Raw genomic sequence first — 22,947 nt, forward strand, 5'->3', positions numbered from 1 at the left:
TGATAGTGGCCTTCAGTCTTCTGCATTCTTGGGTCTGACATATCGCATCTTCCTCTTCACAATACCCCATAGATTTTCTATGGGGTTAAGGTCAGGCGAGTTTGCTGGCAAATTAAGACCATTGTCCTTAAACCAGGTACTGGTAGCTTTAGCACTGTGTGCAGGTGTTAAGTCCTGTTGGAAAATGAAATCTGCATCTTCATAAAGTTGGTCAGCAGCAGAAAGCATGAAGTGCTCTAAAACTTCCTGGTATACATTTGTGTTGACCTTGGACCTCAGAAAACACAGTGAAAACTCAGAAAACCCTCCTTGTGCAAGGTGTCAGTGGTTGTCTTTTGGACAGCTGTCAGGTCAGCGGTCTTCCCCATGATTGTGTAGCCTACAGAACTAGACTGAGAGACCATTTAAAATCCTTTGCAGGTGTTTTGAGTTAATTAGCTGATTAGAGTGTGGCACTAGGTGTCTTCAATATTAAATCTTTTCACAATATTCTAATTTTCTGAGATACTGTTGATTATTTATTGTGAATTATTCAAAACCTTTATCTAAACATTTCTACTTTATCGTGGTCGCACACATCCGCCACGTTTGTAGTTTTGTAACCATTTTCTTTTTACTGTTCTTAGTGTGAACGGGCCTTAAGACACTATTTCGCTACTAAAAAAAAGTCCCCTTTACATTTGAGGTACAAATTGAATTCACCAACTCTTTTCTTTGCTCAGTTTCCACACTGAACCTGGGTTGGTGCTCTTGAACTCTCAGAGTGCACCAGATACACTAGTACTTTATTTAAATTCATAAATTACTCATAAATTACTTTGCAGAAACTTGTTGAACTAAATTTGATTTACACCGCAGGCAAAATTCATGAGTTTGATCCCTGAAAGGAATACATTAAGATATGATTTGAGAAATCAAGCCAAACCATTCATGATCAATAATTGTTTTTAACACAAAGTGTACCCTCCAGAATAGCACATAGCTGATAAGTGAATGTTGCACAATGTTATTTAGCAGGTTTTAACCTTTATACAGTCTACGGTTTTAACACAACTCCTGCTCATGTTGTGTGTAAAGTGATCTGGTCTGTGTGTGTGTGTGTAAGGGAGTGGTGTGTCTGTCTTCTGGATTCATTAGATCTTCTTAATCGCACCTGGGTCACTGACAACAACAAAAAACAGAGACATATGATCACTCAACTACTGTGTGGTACCAAACACATTTCTGAACATTGTTGCACAATTTTATTGCCTTGGGGTAGAGTTCCGTCATTATCTACTGAATTCACCTCCTCAAAGTTCACTGTGACTACTTTTCGCCAATCTGAATGAACTGCAGTAGAGGTTTGTGGGACCATATTTTGGGTAGGTTTCTCAGATCAACTGCTTCTGTCTGAGGTTTCGGTGAGGGCATGATGCTGAGGTAATTGCACAGACTAGTGGCAGAGGAAAGACACTTCTGTTTGTTTATGTGAGGGCTGTTTTATCAGTTTCCTGACACCAGAGGACAGTGCAGATCATTTAATGCGTAGAACAAAAAAAAAAAAAAAAAAAGGCAGGCCAAAACTTTTCAAGTCCCAGTAGTGGTCCAGGAGTTAAACTAACAGCCAGTATTTTTGGTATGATCGTCTGCTAAATAGTGGAAATGACGTGACGGATTATAAATATTCCCAAGAACATAAATGCATGAAATGATATGATTGTGGAGATACAAAAATAAATAAATAAATAAATAAATAAATAAAAAAACCTGGTCGTGCACTCCCTGCACACGCCCATTGAGACGGAGAGTTTTTCATGAATCCGCGCGATTAGAGTTCATCTCTCCATCAGTCAGATCAGATCAGTTCATCTCTCAGTACCGGAGCATCATGACTCGAGCAGCGCTGAACATCCTCACCGTTTGTATTCTCCTTCTGTCTCGATGCTGCGACGCAAACCGCAAACTCCTGGTGTTTTTGATCGATGGCTTCCGTTATGATTACATGGACGACTTACAGAACCTGGACGGGTTTAGAGAAATCGTGGAAAACGGTGTGAAAGTGGATTACATGACTCCAGATTTCCCCAGTCTGTCCTATCCGAATTATTACTCTCTAATGACAGGTGAGTGTTTATTTTTTTGTCATGTTTTTCATATACAATCTTGGCTAGGTAACTTCTGCTAAAAAATAAACACATTTGATAAAACCCATCATGTTACAGTATCACTTCTTGTGTTGCAGATATAAGTTATTGGTTTAGGTCTTTTGAACCTTTATTATCTTTATTTTGAGCAGCTTATGTAAGATGTTATGAACTCCAGAATCTCCAAATGAGTTCCATATGTTTGTGAAGCCTAGCCTTAATCATTGTTTTGTTACTGTAGTGCTTTGCCAATGCATTCCATGACATTTTGTAGTACACAAATATACAAAAACAGTTCAAAAAGAGAGTAAAGGTCATTAAAAGTACTCTTGCAGAGCAAAAACCCAACCAGAGATCCCCGGCTCAATTTTTTTTATTTTTTTTATTCATAATATTTTTTTTTCTGAGGAATGGTAAACATGTATAGTGATGAAAGCCAAAAATATTAAATGTCACCGATGCATTTAATGAGTAATCCACTTTTTTTGTAGAGAGGGGTCAAAATAAAAAGTTTCACCTGAGATTTAAAGTCAAATTGCAGGAGGGTAAAAATGTATGCTGTTGGTATCATTATATAATTTGTACACAGAGATTGGTTGACTATAAGTAAAATCTTCTGACTTTAGCAATCTTTGTTGCATTAAATGCCAGTGGCTGAGTGACCATTAAAAAAATGGGAAAAACACTTTTCCTTAAATTTTGCATTACTCAAGAATTATTTAATTTAATTTAGAGACATACTGGAATTTCAATATGGCTCCAGCATTGGCCACTTTGCATAAATATGATGCTTAATTTTCTTTTAAAGAGTAAGGTCTGAAGAAAAAACAATGTTGAAACTAGAATTTTCAAAACAATTGCAAAAAATTAGTGCAATAAATATTATTTTTCCAAAGTTTGCATGTCTATAACTCAAGAAGTATACGGATATATGAATATGATTTTAGAGTGTGGTTAATTAGCTTGTAATCCTAATTTTTAAGGCCCTATATGGTTCAATCCCTGAGATATATGGAGCCTGGTACGACTCAGTGTCCAAATTGTGGAATCCTACCCATTTACGATGGATAAAAACCAGACGTGAATTTGTGTTTGTCTAATCATGAATGTTGACACTGCAAGTATGCAAATAACAACAGTAACATAGGTTTAGGAATGTATAGTGTGACATGTCAGATAATGATTAACCAGGATTAATTGTTAACTCTGGGTAAAGAGTGGAATTTAAAATAAGATTACCCAGGATCCCTTTTAGCTGGGGTTTAGCATTACCCTGTGTTAATTATTTCAAGTGTGAGAGACCTTAAATGTTTCAAAGTTCGATTTACTATCAGTGATTATAATAAAAATAAAAATTAACAATAAAAATAAAAATAAATTCTAGTTAATCCAAATCTTGGGATTATTGATGTTAATTCACAGTATGCGGAAAGCAACCACAGTTAAAGCCTTTCCACACTGAGCGCGATGCGAAAAAGTGAGGCGAATTGTCGACGAATGGTGCTTTCACAACGAGTGTGAAACGATTGTTTGCCTTCTGTTAATTCATGCCTGAACGCTAGGTGGCGAATGCATTGGTAAAGCAATACAGTAACAAAACAATGATTTAGGCTAGGCTTCGGGCATATGGAGTTCATGTGAGATTGTAGAAGTAGATTTCAGTGAAATGATGGGAACACAGATCAATTTTAGTATTATACTCCTGTGGTATCGTGGTATAATGAGTTGTAACCACTGATTCTTCACTTCGTCTACCCTGTAGCAGATTCGTTTTACATCTTTATTTTGGGGTTGTGTGTAGATTATCAGTCTATGCCTTTCTGATCATGTCCACTCGGTTGATTCATTGAATCGTGTTGCTGAATCACATGGTGCTACAGTTTGTGTTGTCTTTACGCCGGAGTTCAGTAACAAAGGCCATGCAGCGCTGAGCTCTTGCACACAAGCTTTGACCTGACGTCCAACAATCACAGCAGCTCACAGCCAAGGCTTTCCTGCTCTTTTGATGGCAGTTTTTTTGTTTGGGCACATTCCCTTTTCTACAAAGCTTCAGAAGATAGTCTACCATGACAAATAGACTCAAGCTTCGACAACGAAATCAAACAATGAGAGCAAAGCTGGGACATTGTGAGGGATGTCAGCCTGACCTCTTATCTGGCCATAGTGCAAACTGTCTTAGAATAACTTGAGCTTCGACAACGAAATCAAACAATGAGAGCAAAGCTGGGACACTGTGAGGGATGTCAGCCTGACCTCTTATCTGGCCATAGTGCAAACTGTCTTAGAATAACTGTTATTAATACCATTAAACAAAGATAACTACTTTTATACAAGATTTAAATGCAGTTAGTTTTACTTTACTTAAAAAAAAAGTTAACATGGATGCAATAAATTTCATCAAAAATGACAGTAAAAACATTGATGTTACTCAGGTTTCAAATGAGTTCTGTTTCCACAAAAATATTTAAAATAAAACTTTTCAACATGTCTAACAATATGAAAAGTTGCCTGAGCAAGGATCGTGTGGCAGTGAAGACTGGAGTAATGGAGTCAGTTTCAGCTTTCCATCATTTTGAAAATATATTAAATAGACAGTTCTTTTGAATTGTAATAGTACCACAATATTTTTACTGTATATAAGACATCATAAATGCAGCATTTTGAAATACATAATTCATATTCAAGTGTGCATGAACTACTTGAACTGTTGAATCTGTTGAGCATCTTATAATATGTGAGATTTGATAAAGAAGGTTATGCTGTAAAGTATTATTAGTAGTAGTTCTTAGGGCTGTAACTTGCAGGAACGGCCAAAGGTTCTTGACATGATAATTGTTTTAAAGCATAACTGCCTCAATTCGGCGTGGCATGGAGGTGATCAATTTCTGTGGCACTGCTGAGGTGGTATGGAAGCCCAGGTTTCTTTGTCAGTGGCCTTCAGCTCATCTACATATTTTGGTCTCTTGTTTCTCATTTTGGTCAAGCACACCAACACAATGGTCATTTAACCAACAGTGTGGGCAGGTGCCAAATCCTGCTGGAAAATGAAATCAGCAATATCAAAAAGCTGGTCAGCAGAAGTGCTCCAAAAATTTTCGGTAAACGGGTGCATTGACTTTAGTTTTCAAAAAACACAATAAAACACAACACACTGCAGTGATGCAGTTCTTAAAACTTGCTCTCATCTGAAAAGAGGACTTTGGACCACTGGGCAACAGTCCAGTTCTTCTTCTCCTTAGTCCAGGTAAGATGCCTCTGACGTTTGTCTGTGGTTCAGCAAATTCCTTGACACGTCTTTTTGTGGTGTCTCTTGATGCCTTTACCCTAGCCTCAGTCCATTCCTTGTGAAGTTCACTCAGATTTTTGAATTTATTTTGCTTGACCATCCTCATAAGGCTGCGATTCTCTCGGTTGGTTGTGCATCTTTTTTAACTTTCTGTCAACATGCTTGGATACAGCACTCTGTGAACAGCCAGCTTCTTTGGCAATGTCTGTTTGTGACTTACCCGCCTTGTGAGTGTCAATGATTGTCTTTTGGACAACTGTCAGATCAGCAGTCTTCCCCATGATTGTGTAGCCTAGTGAACCAAACTGAGAGACCATTTTGTAGGCTCAGGAAACCTTTGCAGGAGTTGATTTATCTGATTGGCATGTCACCATATTCTAATATGTGCACTGAATCTACTTAATAGGGCTTGGGCACCGAGTTGCATTCTGGGACGTGGCGGCCATGTTGCCAGCTTCGCGAATGTAAACATACAGCGAGTTGAACGAGAAGAGCAGAGTTGGGAGAAAGAAAAAAAGATGTCAAAATCGGGAAAAGGTTGTGGGATTTATAGGGATACGCTAAATAGGGATGCCAGGGACCGGTATGTGGACAAAATCGGCTCTATTAACAGTTTGGATCCACATGAAATTCCTAACAATTAGTGGAGTACCGACGGAGACTTGTTGCCGCAGATATCTTCGGCTACCTTGTTTGTTTTGTGAGCGCCTACACTTCAGAATAGTTCCGAAGCTACAAGTCATTGAAGTCGCATGTACAGTTCACAAATGGATGGGTTCAGCAGCTGCAAATCATAGAACAGTATACAGTACGTTAATCCGGTAAGCTGCGCTCTAACGTTACCTAGCTGCTAGTTTAGTAACCGTTAGTGCTAACAACCATTCACACATGGACTTTTAATAATGTGTTTCAAAGGTGTAGTTAGTAGCTGTCAACCCTCCCGTTTTTTTTCCGGGGTTCTCACGTATTTGAGCTCTTTCCCCGCTGTCTTCCTTTTTTAGTATTTTCCTGTAAAATATCCCTTTAGCCCCTCCATCAGACCTGTCAAGTCTCTGTGTTGTTGTCCTGTTGCTACTCCTTGTCCTTCCAGCGAAACAGATGTTTTCAAAGCATCATTTTGCTTACTTGAAAGCCACCTTAGCGTGATGTTGGGCTTTTTAAGATAGCTTGGTTGTTGTGAGAGCACGATTTCACGCCAATCTGTAACTAAAGTCACGTTAGACCTAGCTTCTCAAATCGCTTAACGTTAGTAAATGCAGCAGTTTTATAGTACAAATTTTTGCTGTCAGCAGAGGGATAGAAACAAAAAGATGAATGTTGAAATTTCCCGTATTTTGGAAGAGTAACTCGAGAAATTTCCCTTATTTTCAATGTTGACTTAAGCTATATAAATTAATATTAAGATGTTATGGTCTCCGTAGTCGCGCCTCCAAGCAGGAAAGCGGTGTAAAGTTAATCCATTCTCATTTTATTTTCCCCATGGCGATTATGTGTTGCGTTATTACACCCCACAATACAGCAACGGTTGAAAATGGTTAAAATAGATTTTTAATTAATCAAATTAAGACACACGGATGAGAGGGAGTATGTCTAAACACTGCGCAGTAGTCCGAGTGGCAGTAAAGGAGGCAGTCAACGTGGCAGCCACGCCAAGTAATGACGTCACGACGCCCAAGCCCTATACAAAAGTTTCACAATTTGAGTTAAATTACTGAAATAAATGAACTTTTCCACAAGATTCTAATTTATTGAGATGAACCTGTATATTGATCCTACTTAGAAATCATTTTTTCTGATTTTTATTTTATTTTAATAATCTTCATTGTGTGCCTTAATCTCCACAGAGCTTGAAGTACATGAGTGGACAAATGATCCATTGTTTTTACAGGCTATCCAAAGACACTGAAACATCTGTTAGCTCTGTGGAGTTTCCTGAGCTAAAGCTAAAAGAGCAGCATATGAGCAATTTAATAAATGAATGAAGCTCAAATGCACTTCTGAAGATGCTGATTTAAATCCACCCTTGTTGTAAATATTTATTCTGCACTCCTCCTCATGTTTCAGGACGCTATTGTGAGGTGCACCAGATGATTGGGAATTACATGTGGGATACAGAGACCATGAAGGAGTTCCTGATTGGGACTAATTCAGACAGCCGTCTGCCCATGTGGTGGGACGGATCAGAGCCGCTGTGGGTCACCATGCAGAAACTAGGAAAGAGAGTCTACATGTACTACTGGCCAGGTTAGTGGATGTGTGAATTGGTTTGTTAAAAAATGGTGTATGCAGGACTGGAAAATTATTATAAAAATGTTTTGTAATTTTTCATAAATGAGTAAATGTTGTAAGAAAAAATGATGAGGACACTGAAGATCTCAATGAAGATGTTTATTGCAGCATAGCAGTGACAAAGTACATGTAGTACCTTCAACATAGTCAAAATGAACCCAGAACATTCTTAGTTCATACCTTTTATACATTTTCAGTCTATTACATGTAAATTAAGTTGTTTCAGTAACTCCCTGTAGTCTCTATGTTAATTAAGTTCTGACACTCCTTTGTCTGAGGTGGTTCTCAGTGTCCCACACCAATTGGTCACAATTTGCTCAGGATGTGATCATCCCAAATGGTCTACAAACAACATAACTGTTGACTTTCTTCTTCTCTATAATAATTAAGCCATTTTGGGAATTCTAACAGTGTGAAGTGTTTAAGCTTTGAAAATGCTGTTTGTCATCTTCAAATAAATATATGAGCTGTTTCAAGTTCTATTTATTTGATATATTTTCATTTGAGATTTTTATCCCGCATCTAAATACCCGGATTGATGTGGTTTGGGACCATATGCTTGTAGAAATTGAAAAATAAGAGATGATGGAAGATAAATGGAGATTATTTACTTGCTTCAGCGTTGTAGAAAGGGATCTTAAGATTTTAATAGAGGTAAAATTCAGTAAACTCTGTAGTACAGTGAATTATTATTGCATTTTAAATAACTGTTTTGTATTTGAACATATTTTAAAATGTTATTTATTCCTGTGATTTCTTTTAAAATGTCACTAACACCATAGTGTACAGCAGTGATCCTCAAATCTGGCTCGCGAGATCCACTTTCCTGCGAAGTTTAGTTCTAACCCTAATCAAACACGCATGAGTTTGCTAATCAGTGTCTTCAGGATCATTAGAAAATCACAGGCAGGTGTGTTTAATTAGAGTCGGAGCTAAACTCTGCAGGAAACTGGATCTCGCGAGCCAGATTTGAGGATCACTGGTGTACAGTATAAATTAAAGAGCCAGTAAGATGAAAATTCTAAGCTTCCTATCACTGTTTATAAGTCCTGTACAACAGGTTTAAATCCATCCAAGGTAAAAAAAACATTGTCATTTTGTCAAAATATCATTTTAAAATTACCTCAATTCTCAGAGATCCCCAAACGGTTCGAGCGAAGCTGTTCAAAAGATTCAGTTTTCTTAAACCCCACCTTTCGGTAGCATACTGTGTTCTGATTGGTCAACTGACATAGTCAGTTTGGATTGGTTGTTCCGCACACACCTCCACGGTAAACTATGCGTTATCATCTGTTTGGGGTGAATTGTGTCTTATTCCTCTCATCACGAAGCAAACAGTAAAATAAAAAACTTGAACAGTCTCGCTGCTTTTTCTTCTGTGTGGGCGTATTCAAGCCGCGCGCTTCAGTTTGAATCTGAATAGCGCGTTCAGCGCGGGGGCGTGGTCACATTAGATATAATGAAGGGAGACGTGAAAAACGGACATTGCGTTGTTTTCATATGGATTACTTTATCACAGAATATCTGTTAGCAGCACTTGTTACACTTCATTTTAATGATGTGTTTGTAAATGAAGTTCAGCACAGACAAAGGCTGCAGACAGCACACATACTGATAAGACCCTCGGGAGAAAACAAACACATAACTTCATAATCATACTTCGTGTTGTGATTCGGAGATGCTTGTTGGTCTAAATAAAGTTGGTAATGAACCCTCTTTTATGGCCAAACACTTTGAAAATCCCGCTGTACTCACCGAGATTAGAAAAGCAGGTCAGAGTTTTGTTTCTCTCAACACGGTAGGCGGAGATTATTATGCAAAGTGCTCCTAGTGACGTACATAGAGATGGGCAACAGATTTGAAATCTATAACGACTCGTTTCAGTGATTCAGAGTCGACTCCTTACTTTAGAAGCCAATAACTTTATAAATCGTGTACTTTTTGGTTTAATTACTTTGCACATTGTTTACACTGATGGACAGCTACATCATACACTGTAATACAGGTAATTTTTGATTTCCCATCTGTGTGGCTCTTTAAAGGTTATTTAAATTTGCCCGGTGGTCACACAGAGCTTCCTCTCATCCCAGACTCATACTGCTACTTGACATTAAAAAAAAGTTTACAAGGTTTTCAAGTGGAGTGTTCAATCTTTCAAAAGCCTTTTTGTTCTCTCCCAAATGCAAGTAAATGCAGGTCACATGGTCTAAAGTGTTTCTGTGCTTTCAGGTTGTGAAGTGACGATTCTTGGAGTCCAACCTACATTCTGTGAGAAATATGTGACCAGTCCTTCAGAGAAGAACCTGACCGACTCCATGGAGAGCGCTCTTAATATGTTAAAGTAAGCCTGCTCAAAAATCATTAACACAGATAATTCTAGCTTTTCTGCCTAGATGTGCTAATTAACAAAAAGAAAGAAACAACGAAAGATTAAAACAACACAACAACAAAGTGATGTAATGCTTTAAAATCTTTTGTGATGAGAAACAAACTTATCTACATCATTGTAATGATAAAACCTTCGTATTCATCGGGAAGAAGGAGGCGGGAACCGGCGGACAATCAAAACATTTTAATAATTCAAAAATAAACACAAAACAGCACACCAGCCCCTCACAGACGACTGGTGCGCACAAAATAAAAAGCAAACATAAAATATTGTCCAGGCCTGGTCCTCTCTCGTCCTTCACGGTCGTCGCTCCAGTTTTATATCCTTCCATCTCCTACGTGGGACTCGATACCGGCGGTGGGGCGCAGGTGCAGCTCATCTCCAATCACTACACCTGGCCTCACTCCTCGTTCCCACGCCTCTCGGCCCCTGCCACACTCGCCACAATCATCTATATTTATTTTTGGGTAAACTGTTCCTTTGTTATCATTTGATGATTGTGTTTGAATGATATGTTTCAAACAGGAGCAATAAAGCCGACATGGCTGGTATTTATTACGAGAAGATTGATGTGGAAGGACATCACTTTGGGCCACGCTCTTCAGAAATACAGAGAGCTATTCGCTCAGTGGACCGGGCTTTCCAGATCCTCAACCAGAAAATCAAGGTATTTTTACATGGATGAAAGAAAGAGAGAGAAAAACAATACTCACTCTCTGTTCTACCTTGCTATATAAGACACATTTTGTATTTATTTTAGTACTGTAAAATCGATTAATCGCGATTGATCACATCCAAGATAAAAGTTTGTGTTTGTATAGTGTAAACACACTTTATTTTTGTCGTTTATAATAAGAACATAGATGCAAGTAACAAACAAAAGGAGAAATGCTGTGTTTATCCTTATTAAAGCTTCTTAAGTTATTCAGTCAAGATTTGTCACATGTCGACGCAATTTAGGAAATACTTGAATGCTAAATGCTGCCTTTCTTAAAGTACTGGTACTAGTAAAATGAGGATTCGTGTCATTTTTAAAAGCAGGATGCCATGTAGGGCTGTCAACGAATATTCTAAATTCGAATATGTATTTGAATAGTTTAAAAAAAACGAATTTCGAAGGTGAAAATTTATATTCCAATAAAAAAAAATGTGTAAAAAAAGGCCGCGGAAGTAGAGGCGTGGTTGTCTGCTTTGCGAGTGGGCGTGCTAGTGCGCCTGAGTGTTCAGGGACGGGTCACAGCCTCACAGGAGTCGCACTGTCTGGCACAGCATCACTGCTGAAAGTTGACGCGTCTTCATGGAAGATGCCAGCAAGTGCAGAGCCCAACTCGACCGCAGCAAAGAAAATGAGGTAAAACTGTTGACCCGTGAGATAAAGTTGTATGCAAGCTATTTAAGATACAGTTAGCATACCATTCGACCACTAGCAACATGAGGTCACATCTCAAAAATGTGCACCCAAATGAGCATGGCATAATGTGTGGAACTCCAGCTAAACAGTCACGTCTTGACACTTAACGTTACTTTGCATCGCCCGCCACAAGCTCTTTGTCTGCAACACGACAAGAGGCCATAACGGATAAAATAATTTTGTTCATTTGTAAGGACATGAGACCGATCAGTGCTGCGGAATGTGAGGGTGAGAGAGCGTGAGGTCTGATTTCCTAGTTTTTGTGTAGGTAATACGTTGTCATATATGTTTAAACTTAAATAGACTATCTATACAAGTATTTATGTCTCTTTGTATTATTTTGGCCTGTTATTGACGATGTTCGAATAGTTTGAATATTCGTGTATTTTTTAGAGGGAATATTCGAACGGCATTTTTGAGCAATTTTGACAGCCCTAGTGCCATGATACCTAGGGGTGCACGATACATATCGTCCAATAATTAATGCGAATCTCATCAGTAAAGCTCGTTCTCTAATCAGCGGTAAATTCCATCAGGTGTGTTATTTCACATAGAGCAGCTGTTACTAAACCGAGCCATTGTTAACTGACTACCTAGGGGTATTAGAGAACTGGCTTTACTGACGAGATGCGCATTAATTATCGGACGATATTTATCGCACACCCCTACCTTTACCAGTATATCGTGCTACATGAATGCAATTAATTGCCATTAATCGATTTGAAAACCCTAATTGACTGATTTATTGATTTGTCAGGAGAAGAACATGAGAGATGATCTAAACGTGGTCCTGTTCTCTGATCATGGCATGACGGAACTCAAGTGGATGGAGAAAGTCATTGAACTGGAGAAGTACATTGACAAGTCGCACATCATTAAAATGATGGACAGGGGGCCGGTGGTCAGTCTGTGGCCCAAACAGGACAAGTTTGAAGAGGTGAACTCAACCGTCTCTGTGCTCCTTGGGGAAAATACACTTAGCGTCAGAGTTCATCGATGTGAAAAAGGAAGGGATGTACTTTGACCTGCTGTCAGCCCCATTTAGATTTAAACTTTAACTTCAGTGATATTTCAGTCTGTAAAGTATGCTTTGACTCTGGTGGACTGGCCTTGTTTTTTTTTGTCTGTGTGTGTAATTTTTAATCTGATGAGAATCACATTGGAAAATAATGGGAAATCCAAAAATGTATGATGAAATGTGGACTTCAGTGGCTCACACTCAAACAAAAATCTGTGTATATGTTAATTCAGATATATCGAAACCTGAGCTCAGTGGACAACATGAATGTTTATAAGAAACAAGAGATCCCAGACCGCTTCCACTATAAGAACGGGAGGTTCGTCTCGACGCTGACGCTCGTTGCAGAGCCTGGATGGTTTATCACCGAGGTCAGTGAGGTTACTCTCTACACAATCTGTCCTACATGTCCTCATGGTTGTTTATGGGGTTGTTTTATGATTATAGCAATCTAATCAAATCTAGATGTCAATATAGATGCTATTTATTTAAAGCATTAACAATATGCTGAGTGTGCCTGTCCTTATCAGCACTATTAAAACTTCACAATCCGTCCCAGCAGGGTGTGGAAATTTCCCCAAATCTACTTGTGAACCATTTAATATGTTGCTTTGCACATTTCCAAAAAGACAGCTGAAAGGAATTACTTCAGTCATGATTCAGTCGTGCATATAAAGGCCAAAAACAACAGTCTTGCTTTTGTGTGCTTGCCTGATTTAACAGATTGTCTCAGTGATGCGTCATTAGCTGACTGCGAAAACATACTCCTAGCCCTGGACGAAACACCAAGGCATCAGTCAGTAATAACAACACTGCAGGCTAAATGCTAACCGCTACACGTCTGCCTGTCTTTACAGAACAAAGCCAATCTGCCCTTCTGGAATAACGGCACGGAGCAGGCGGTGAGCTGGCAACACGGATGGCACGGTTATGATAATGAGTTCATCGACATGAGGGGATTCTTTTTGGCACAGGGACCAGGTAAAGTTGAGCAGACCTCACCTTTACTTTATCTATGTTTGAAGTGATATATCTTAGCTTATATTTCAAATAAGCTTTTATATTTACTGTTATTTATATAAGATGTATGCGTGTGTATACATATACGTATATGTGTGTTTGTTTTGTTCTCTCCAGACTTTAAGACGAACTTCCGCGCTGGTCCCATCCGAACAGTAGATGTGTATAATGTTTTGTGCAAGGCGCTGGGGATCAAGCCCCTGCCCAACAACGGCTCATGGTCTCGTGTGGAGTGTATGTTGAGGAGCTCGGCCGGCGCTGTACGAGCCGCTCTGATCTACATCTGCCTGCCGCTGCTGCTGCTACTGCTGCAACACTAGAATAATACACCACTGCATCTAAGACAATATCAGACAGAAGACTGCAAGATTGCAAATATGAAACACGTGTTTTATGCCTTAGTGTGTGCCGGGGCGTCAGATAAATTCCAAGAATAACATTCTTCTCAGCTTTTTGATGCACTGACTCTACGTTTAAAGTTGTAAATAACATGAAATGGTGACAGAGCAGAAGAATTGTGTTGGTGTTGGATAAAACAATTTGCACATTTCACTGAAAGATTTAAATGTTATCAAGAAATGATCTTTTATTATATAATTTTCTCCACCTGTTTTCTGTTGTTTTGTGAATGGTCTCTCTACATCTACTCAGTCATGATAACACAGAACAGTTCTTTTCTGATTACTGTCAAATTACTTGACTAGTTGGCTAGTATCACATCTGTCAAGATATGTACCGCTTTGAATGTATGGTGTTATTTTATTACATTGTTATTTGTTAGATTTCTACCATAGATTAAATAACTAGTTTCTCCATCTCTTTAGTACAGGGTATGTAATGCTGTCTTTCTCAAAATACATTTATTTCTTCAATAAAAGAGGTTATTTCTTGTAGAAAATTTTGTAACTACATTTGTTCATTCACATTTTACAGATTTAAATATATTATTAATACTGTTAATTGTAATTTATAGGGGGACTTTTATTCTATATATGTGCTGATTTATTTATTTAAAAAATACATTTCTTTTGATGTTTTAGTTCAGCACGGCTTCTGTAGTGCTTTAAAATCATGAATTTTTTTTTAAAGACTGAGCTATGAATAAACAAGACAGAAATAATCTGACTTTTTTTCAGTTGACCGGGTAACGAGTAATATTCACGATGAACGTTAGGTGGCGCAAAAAGACCATTGCAAACTTTAAAAAAACGACATTACAAACACGTCATCGCGCGTGTGTGTGCATATATTATTATTTTCAGTAGAGTAGTAACCTTAGGTCTATACCATAGACTGTATAAAAACAGGTCTATATACTTAAACCCGTTTGCTGATATGCACGCTTTATCAATTATTATAATATCTGCCATTTCAAATAACAATGCAGGTATAGTAGTGTTGTCCTCTCTCTACCCATTACATTTTCTAGACTTGCACTCATTATTCCCCAGTTTCCCAACAAAACAAAAACAAGCGACCAGACACAAAAAGTATGTTATAACCAGTCCGGGTCATTGATTTTCAAAAGATTTAAGATTTAAGTCCTTCCACTGTTGTATTGGACCCACTGTGTGTGTGATGTATGGCCTACTCGAGGCTCCACAGTCGCTTTGTCGCTTTTCCTACTACGGTAAAGACGAGCCTTATGAATATTAATCAGGTAATGCTGACGTTGCTTGGTAACCTTCCTCTAGATTCCAGTCAAGCGCTTAATTATTATTCATGAGGCGAGTCTCATTCGCTCATTCGCTAAACGATTACCGCTTACGATTGCTTTTCGGCCAATCAATCTGGGCTATTGAGCGAACTTCACGTTGCGTAATGAATATTCAAATACAATTCCTTTCCCATAGTAGAACTTCGTCTCAAAATCGCCACTCGTCTCGAGTCGAAAGACAGCCGGGGATCTGAGCTAAACAGGGATCGCTCGTCACCGCGGCGGATGGAAAGCAAGTTTCATTTTTTTCGTCACATTTTGGATCAGCCTGGATCATGAAAATCCATGGGAGTGAACACTTAGTATTTACATCTTTGTTTCGCGTTTGAGGCTTAAAAGTTGAAATCATCGCGTGATGCGTCTCCGTTGTTTGTATTGGCGTCACTGGACCTGAACGCGTTTCGACATGTTTTGATATATTTTGATGAGCTCACGTGGACAGTTGGTTGGTTTTCTTTAACTTGACTTGATTTGAGTGCACTTGGCTTCCCTTATGTATTTGTGGAGGATTTGAATTAGCAGCCATTTAAGCTGTCCCAGAGCCACCCAGGTTTTCTGGCTGGTCATCATCATCATCATCATCATCATTATCATCTCAAGTGCACGGTTGTCATTGAACTGCTCGGATGCAACAGTTGCATGTTAATTTCTTGTATTAAGTGGCTCAGAAGCCCGGATCATCTTTGTTCCCCCTATGCATTTAACTCACATATTGTGATGAGTGAAATCTGTGCTGTGAGCTCAAGTGGCATGCAGCCTGTCTACTGTTGTGCGCACGCGAGGACATGTCATTTCCAGCAGCAGCAGCATCATCATCATGCATCCTGATGGCCGAAGCCGCCGCAGCATCATCATCAGCAGCTCGGATGTCCTCATGCCCGGCAGCGCCGTCTACCCGTGTCTGGTCCTCGGCATCGCGGCGGCGGTGCTGCTGATCGCCAAGCTCGGCTCTGGAGGACTCTCTCTCACCTCGCTTTTCCTCAAACTCTGTTTTTATGTGTCCTTCGCGTTGTTGTGTTTCCTGCTGGGGTGTCTCGGGCTGCTGGTGAAGACAAGCCCCCTGAAGATCAGCAGATTTGACACCACTAGTAGACAGTCATCGAGGCTCGTGGATTTATTCAATAAGTTAATGGTAAGGCAACATCTACACAAATACACCCAAACAAGAATCTGCAATGTCACTGTGATTGTTTCAAAAAATATGGCTGTGTCTGATGGCATGCATGCATGGATGGATAGACAGACAGATAGACTGACTATCTATCTATCTATCTATCTATCTATCTATCTATCTATCTATCTATCTATCTATCTATCTATCTCTAAACAAACACATGCATTTTATTTTGAGGTAAACTTAAGTATAACAAATGAAAAAAGAAATGAAAAATCTTTAATTCATCCATTTAATTTAGTAAATATTCATATTTCACTTCAATGCAAATTCATATGGAAATAATTTATAAAATGACATAACCAGGTTTAGTGCAGAGAAGATTAAGATTTATTGGCATATACATAGGAAATTCCAGTTTTTACAAATCAGCCCAGACTTTATTGTCTGGTTCTTATGGTATTATGTTGCTTTTTTGTCGTGGTTGTGGTGTTAATTTCAACCTGAAATCGTAATACTGCATTTGGATCCAGAATTGGCTTGTACTGTATTCCACATAGAATAAATGCAGGATTTATAACCCCTTGTTACTGGTGCAAAAAATGTCCCTCAGCTGGGTCTTTTAATTGCTTTTCTACATAAAGAGTGTTGTGTTAAGTTGTCATGAGTGATTTATTGTCTAATGATGGTCTTCCTCACTCCGTAGGGCCGGTTCTGTGTACCTCTGCTGGATTCAGTCCAGACCAGGAGGGTAGTGGTGTCTCATAATGTGGATAAAGCCCTAAAAGAAGGTGAGTAGTCCTGCTAGCAGGATGCATGGAGACCCGACAGTTTTTAGTGGATTAAAACCATTCCATTTTACATTTACACATTAAATTTATTCATTTAGCAGATGCTTTTATCCAAAGCGACTTACAGATTTTACCCTTTGAATGATTATTTTCTGATTTGTGAATACATAGTGTTAGCCTGTGACATCCGCAAGTCAACAGGAAATAGTTATCCGGTGAAATCGGCACCCTGTGAGCATCTATGGCATGTGACTCATAACTAGTCCTTGTTTGATCAGAGATTGCTGTGAAATTCCTGTGTGGGGTTGTTCTGATGCTGAGGAAAATCATTTGTTAGTGAGCGAAGCGTCTTACAGATCCGCCATCTGTAGCTCCGCTCTCTGAAGGGACATGTTTCATGTTAAAGTCTGTCAATCATGGCGATCATTTTAATAGACCAGAGAGGGTGTGAAGTGTGTCGGCTTGCCAAAGAGAGACTGGTGTGATGGGATCTATCAGTCCCCTCTGTCGCAGTGATGCTACACTGAAAAACACACAAGTGTTTGTCTTGGCTGATGAGGAAATCCTCACCTGCTTTCTTCCCGGTTTGAAACTGTAGGACATTTGCGATCTATGATAATATTGCAACTGTTGTTTAAACAATATGCAATTTGAGATTATCAAGTATATCGCAAAAAACAAACAAAGACACACCCAGCGAGTGCATGCATACATTACATGATGTAGGTTAGACTAATGCACGAGCACATTAAGAGTTCACAATATGCCCCGTATGACTTTTATTTGTCTTTTATGTTTATATCATCTTATATCACACGAAGAATACAGTTTTTTTAATCTCTCCAAATATCAGTATGATTACATATGTGTTGTTGGATTTTTATAAAACAGACCAATAAACAAGAAGTTAATATTAATAGACTTTTTTTTTTTTTTTACTCAAGTTCCAGTTTTTGCTCCATTTTATTCAAATAAAATAGTTTTGCGTTTCGGATCAGCACACAACAGCGTTTCGTTACCGAATCAATCAGAAGTTCGAACAAATCGGTTGAATGAATGACTCACTCATGCAGTGATTTGCCGCCCTCTACTGACGATTTTAGGATTATTTTAAAAAGTATATTTTCCATTTTTTCTTCAAAATCATTTCAGATATCCCTATTGTACATTTTGTTTTTAAAACATCAAAATATTATTTATGGATTTGCAACTGCAGGTTAACTTCATTCATGTCCCTCATCAGATGCAGATTCTGTGCCACCTCTGCATTGCAAACACAAATTTTGTTGATAGATACTGATTTCATTTGTTTGGTAACAGCCCTACAGTGTCTTACTATTTAAATGTAGTGGTTAAATTTAAGAATTTCACACAAAAGATTATGCATACATTTAATTAGTTTAGAAAAGATGCCACCATAAAGGTAAAAATGCACATAAAATGAAAAAAAAAAAAAAAACCTCTATTGAAACTGAATTTTCTTTCCTTTGTGGAACACAAAAGGAGATGTTTTGAAGAATGTTCAGCTGCTCTTTTCTAATCCGTAAAATCAAGCTCCAACAATGAGAGGGAAAAAAGTACCATGAAACTCCACACTCACTGATGGCATTGCTTATTGAAACTCTAGACAAAAACAAAAAAACAAGTTTACAGATGTGTTTTTTGGTGCCTATTATGGCCTGTGTAGCTCATGTTCCGGAAGGAGATGTGAGACTATGAAACTCATACTATGTAGAGCACTATGTAGTCGCCACGTGCTTGTTATTGTTTATGCTGCCGTTTGACATCAGAATGAGTAAATGATGGCTGATTTTATTTTTGGGTGAACAATTCCGTTAAATACTCTGTTATTGTTTAGAGGTGAATATTGAACATGCCGCACACAACAGCGTCAGAGGTATTTTCACCTTTGATCTCTGTCAGTCACAAGACCACCTCTGTGCTCCAGTGCTCAGACTGGCTGGATTTTTTTGATAAATCACAGAGTCCAGGAGCAGATCACAGTTTCAGAAGGCATCCGGGGTCTCCTACAGCAGCAGTCTCAAAAGTAGGCAGGTTATGGACTGACATAATGTCATTGCATTAGATATTATTAAGATATAAAATCAAGTATCTAAATCTGTATTCAAATGCTGCAAAATATTTTCTCTTCATCAGTTTTTTGCCATCATTTTAACTCAATGACATTTAATCAGCTGGTGTTTTGGTCATTTTTAAGTGGATATACAGTATAAAGACAAAGATTTTGAGAAATGTAGCATTACATCAGCTGCTCACCAATGGATCCTCTGCAGTGAATGGGTGCCATCAGAACAAAAGTCCAAATAGCTGATGAAAACATCACAATATTGCAAGTAATACAAGTAATTCACACAACTCCAGTTCATCAAATAACCGCTTGTGAAGTGAAAAGCTGTGTGTTTGTAAGAGACTCAGTACATGAACAATAGAGGTCAATGGAAAGTTCCCACCATTATAGATAAATGAACCTTTAGCAAATTTTTCATTTTTGTTTGAACTGTTCATTTAAGTGTTCTTGTGCATCTTTCTTTCAGATAAATGACACTTTAAAAATCAGTATGGTTTCAATATTCCAATAATAAATAGGGATGTAACTATTAACCGCAAGCCGGTTGAAAATCTGTTCAAATATATGGCTATTCAAAATCGGTTGAGATGCCAAACAAATCGCGATACAATTGGAGTAAGAGTTTATGTGAATGTATCTCTAAAGGGGAACTGACTATTTTTAACAGTTTTATGTGGTATTTTCTTTTCATCTTGCCTCTAAACAATGCATATTAAAGCAGCGATCATTGAAGCGGTAACCAAGTTAACACTGTATCGCTGCTGTTCATAAGCGCCACCTGCTGTCAGAGAGTGAATCTGCATCCGCTGTTTCCTTCAGATATGTTTTATGTAGTATAGTTTCACATTGGTTGCCTTAATTCTAAATGGAAAGAGCACACCAAGCCTTAGTTTGTTGATATTTCTTTTATGTGTGTTGTTTTAAAATTTCAATTAAGTTTTGTTATATTTCAATTTCACAAAGAAATGTGCAGCAATAGCCTAATTAAACGGCACCTTTTCATTCCAAGTCTTTTAATACAGTTTTGTGAAAAACAGACAGTTTTAAAACCATTATTCACTGAAAATCAGTAGTTTTGGTAAGTCAGTAAGGTTTAATTAATATTTTCATTTAGCACAGATGCACTTCAGTGACCGCAAAGACATTTATAATGTTCTGTAAGATTTCTGTTTCAATAAATGCTGTTCTTTTGAACTTTCTTATTCATCAAATCCAGAAGAAATCCATAATAGTTGCCACAAAAAAAAAAAATGAAGCAGCACAACATTGATGATATTCATCATTGATAATAATTGAATTGAATAATTGAAATGTTTCTTGAGCAGCAAATCAGCATATCCGAATGATTTCTGGAGGATCATGTGACACTAAAGACTTAATGATAAATTATCAATTACCTTTTAAAATAGTTTTTGGATTAAAAAAAAAAAGAAAATACTGAGAATATAGTCAGCATAAGAGGCTGCATTTCTGCCAGCATGATGGCTTTTTTCTTTCATGATTCAGTCCTGCCTAAAGGGATTCTGGGTGTTTGTGGGTGTTGTTTTTGTGCTGAAAGGCCTAGATAATCTTCTCACTTGCTCTCTCCTTACAAGATGAGTGTATAATGGTGAGAAGACAGCATCTAGTCTGTTGCAGGTTGTGGCTGTGCAGAATCGCTCATCACAGGTCTGGTTAAACCGAATGAATGATGTTTCTGATGGTTCATTGTGACTCACTCCCTCCTGTATTCTGAGCACAGCTGGGTGTCACACTGAGCAATCGAGTAAATCAGATGTCATTTCATTCTCATTAGTGATGTTTGCTGAAGCAAAAATCACTTTAACCATTGCTCTTTCTTAAAAGCGGTGTGCATAAAAATGAAAATACTGTCAGCATTTACTCACCCTGTCGTTCCACACCTGTATGACACAAAACAGCAAAGGAGACATTTTTCTAGTTAAGCTGTATTTTCAGTCGTGCCACTTAATAAAGCAGAAGACGCCTAAAGGAAGCTGCACTAGAACAGTGTCAGCGGCACTTCCTGACGCTCAGCTGGGGAAAGTCAGCACATTTTATGAGGTCAGTGTGGCTATAAATAGTGCTGCCTCAGCCGGGTGGAAAAATGCCTGCAAACCAAGTTTTTTCAATAAGTGCTGCACAAAGGGTGTCACTGAAGCGTATTCGGCTCCAGATCTGCTTGTTTTGACTGTGCGAGTGGTTATGGTGGGTGTAGGATCTTCGCGTCATTAGAAAACTGTTGCAGTCATTGCTAGTGCCTTCATATTCATGCCATCTGCCGCCTGCTGTTGTGTGTGCATCTCTGAGGAGTGCTTTGTGTTTCTTTTCTTTTCTTGATGATAATGATGACAATTTTACTTCTATCCATCCGTATGAATTGGTTGATTTATCTAGTGGCAATACAAACAGCAGCTTCTTCATTTGCACCCAATGAACACAGTGTTGCTGATTAGCTTGATTTGCTCATGACTGTATTATATTTGGTTCTCTGTTGACAGCAGGATGCTGGGGATGTTGTGTGCTTTATCGTGCAGATAAAAAAGCTGCGAAGCAAAGACGTCTGCTAGCCTCATCGACTTCAGAGGCTTGATTTTAATTTTTTTTAATAGTATGTGAAACGTAGTATTTTAAACCGCTATTTTATCAATTGACCACATTGTATGTTTAGCTGAGAGAGTGGCATTCAGTTAGGATTTTGGAAATAAATGCCAAAAATGGTGATTACGTTGAATTGTTGCATAAGGCATTCTGCGTAGTACGCACTGGTTCTATACTAAATATGGGTAATTTCTAAAATATTGGTGAAACCGATTGTTTTGTGTATTAATCAGTGACATTCTCTCTGTCTCTCTTCCTGCAGTGTTTGACTACAGCTATCGGGACTATATTCTGTCGTGGTACATCCCCTTGAGTCGAGATGAGGGCCATCTCTATCAGATGTTGTCTGAGGACTTTTGGGAAATGACCAAACAGCTGCGAATGTGTCTGTCTGATGTGGATGTGGTCAACCTGGTCTGTAACGACATGGTCAAGACCCTCCACACACACTTCTGTGACCTTAAGGCTGCTAACACAAGGTGAGACGCTCAGCGCTACTAGTGGTCCACTGTTACAGAGGATAAAATTGTTATTGTTATTTTGAACGCGTGCAAAATGTTCTTTATCTATTGTCAAGGCTGTCGGACTTGGAAGCAAGGTGTAATACGAGACTGGGTTGTTTTTATCATGTTTGAATATTGACCAAGTATTGTTTGTTATAATCAGCATATTAGAATAATGTGACTGAAGTCTAGGGCTGTCACTTTTCGATCGAAAATTGATTGAACAATTGATCGGACCAACCAAAAATATTTTCGAAAATGAAAATAGGGAATCAGTATTAACCCAACATGTACACTATTAATTTTAAAATAATTAAACAATAAAAAAATATAGATGTAACAAAACTCACAAACAAGCAGAAAAAGAAAATAAATAATTCCGAAAGTGCAGTATGCCTTCCGAGAGCAATTTTACCAGCAATTTTACGCGCCTATAAGACCCAGTGACGTAGAAAGCGACCTCTCTGTGTTCACACCAACCGCGAATAGAGCGTCTGGCGCGAATGATTTCAATGTTAATTCAATGTAAAGACACGTTTTCGCACGTCTGGAGGTCTCGCGGCACGGTAGACGCGAATTCGCCTCATTCGCACGTT

At 38.4% G+C, this 22,947-nt stretch overlaps 2 protein-coding genes across 4 annotated transcripts in view; both read left to right on the top strand.

The window, feature by feature from the left end:
• The first annotated feature begins 1,606 nt into the window (after positions 1–1,606).
• enpp6 (ectonucleotide pyrophosphatase/phosphodiesterase 6) lies at positions 1,607–14,437 on the top strand. 3 transcript variants are annotated; one of them, XM_052615512.1, is made up of 8 exons: positions 1,607–2,105; positions 7,477–7,656; positions 9,931–10,042; positions 10,616–10,757; positions 12,259–12,438; positions 12,753–12,890; positions 13,377–13,500; positions 13,657–14,437. In XM_052615512.1, exons 1-8 carry the CDS (start codon positions 1,871–1,873, stop codon positions 13,857–13,859), a joined length of 1,314 nt encoding a protein of 437 aa, XP_052471472.1. In that variant the 5' UTR covers positions 1,607–1,870; the 3' UTR covers positions 13,860–14,437. The 3 variants fall into 3 exon arrangements, with proteins under 3 accessions (XP_052471472.1, XP_052471473.1, XP_052471474.1); XM_052615513.1 differs by lacking the exon at positions 1,607–2,105 and adding an exon at positions 5,968–5,995; XM_052615514.1 differs by lacking the exon at positions 1,607–2,105 and adding an exon at positions 6,106–6,233.
• Positions 14,438–15,379: 942 nt separating this feature from the next.
• The window catches only part of LOC128027698 (sorting nexin-25), a 44,983-nt gene continuing 37,415 nt past the window's right edge, over positions 15,380–22,947 (top strand). The window contains exons 1-3 of the mRNA XM_052615515.1: positions 15,380–16,388; positions 17,077–17,161; positions 22,111–22,327. Of these exons, the coding sequence (XP_052471475.1) occupies positions 16,074–16,388; positions 17,077–17,161; positions 22,111–22,327 (617 nt within the window). The 5' untranslated portion in view covers positions 15,380–16,073. The remainder of the gene's footprint in view (positions 16,389–17,076; positions 17,162–22,110; positions 22,328–22,947) is intronic.

This window comes from Carassius gibelio, chromosome A14 (assembly GCF_023724105.1).
Source record: "Carassius gibelio isolate Cgi1373 ecotype wild population from Czech Republic chromosome A14, carGib1.2-hapl.c, whole genome shotgun sequence".
Classification (NCBI taxonomy): domain Eukaryota; kingdom Metazoa; phylum Chordata; class Actinopteri; order Cypriniformes; family Cyprinidae; genus Carassius; species Carassius gibelio.

Coding starts and splice junctions, on each gene's coding strand:
- enpp6 (XM_052615512.1), top strand. CDS start 1,871: ATGACTCGAGCAGCGCTGAACATCCTCACCGTTTGTATTCTCCTTCTG. Junction 12,891..13,376: donor CTGGATGGTTTATCACCGAG/GTCAGTGAGGTT, acceptor CTGTCTTTACAG/AACAAAGCCAATCTGCCCTT. Junction 13,501..13,656: donor CTTTTTGGCACAGGGACCAG/GTAAAGTTGAGC, acceptor TGTTCTCTCCAG/ACTTTAAGACGAACTTCCGC.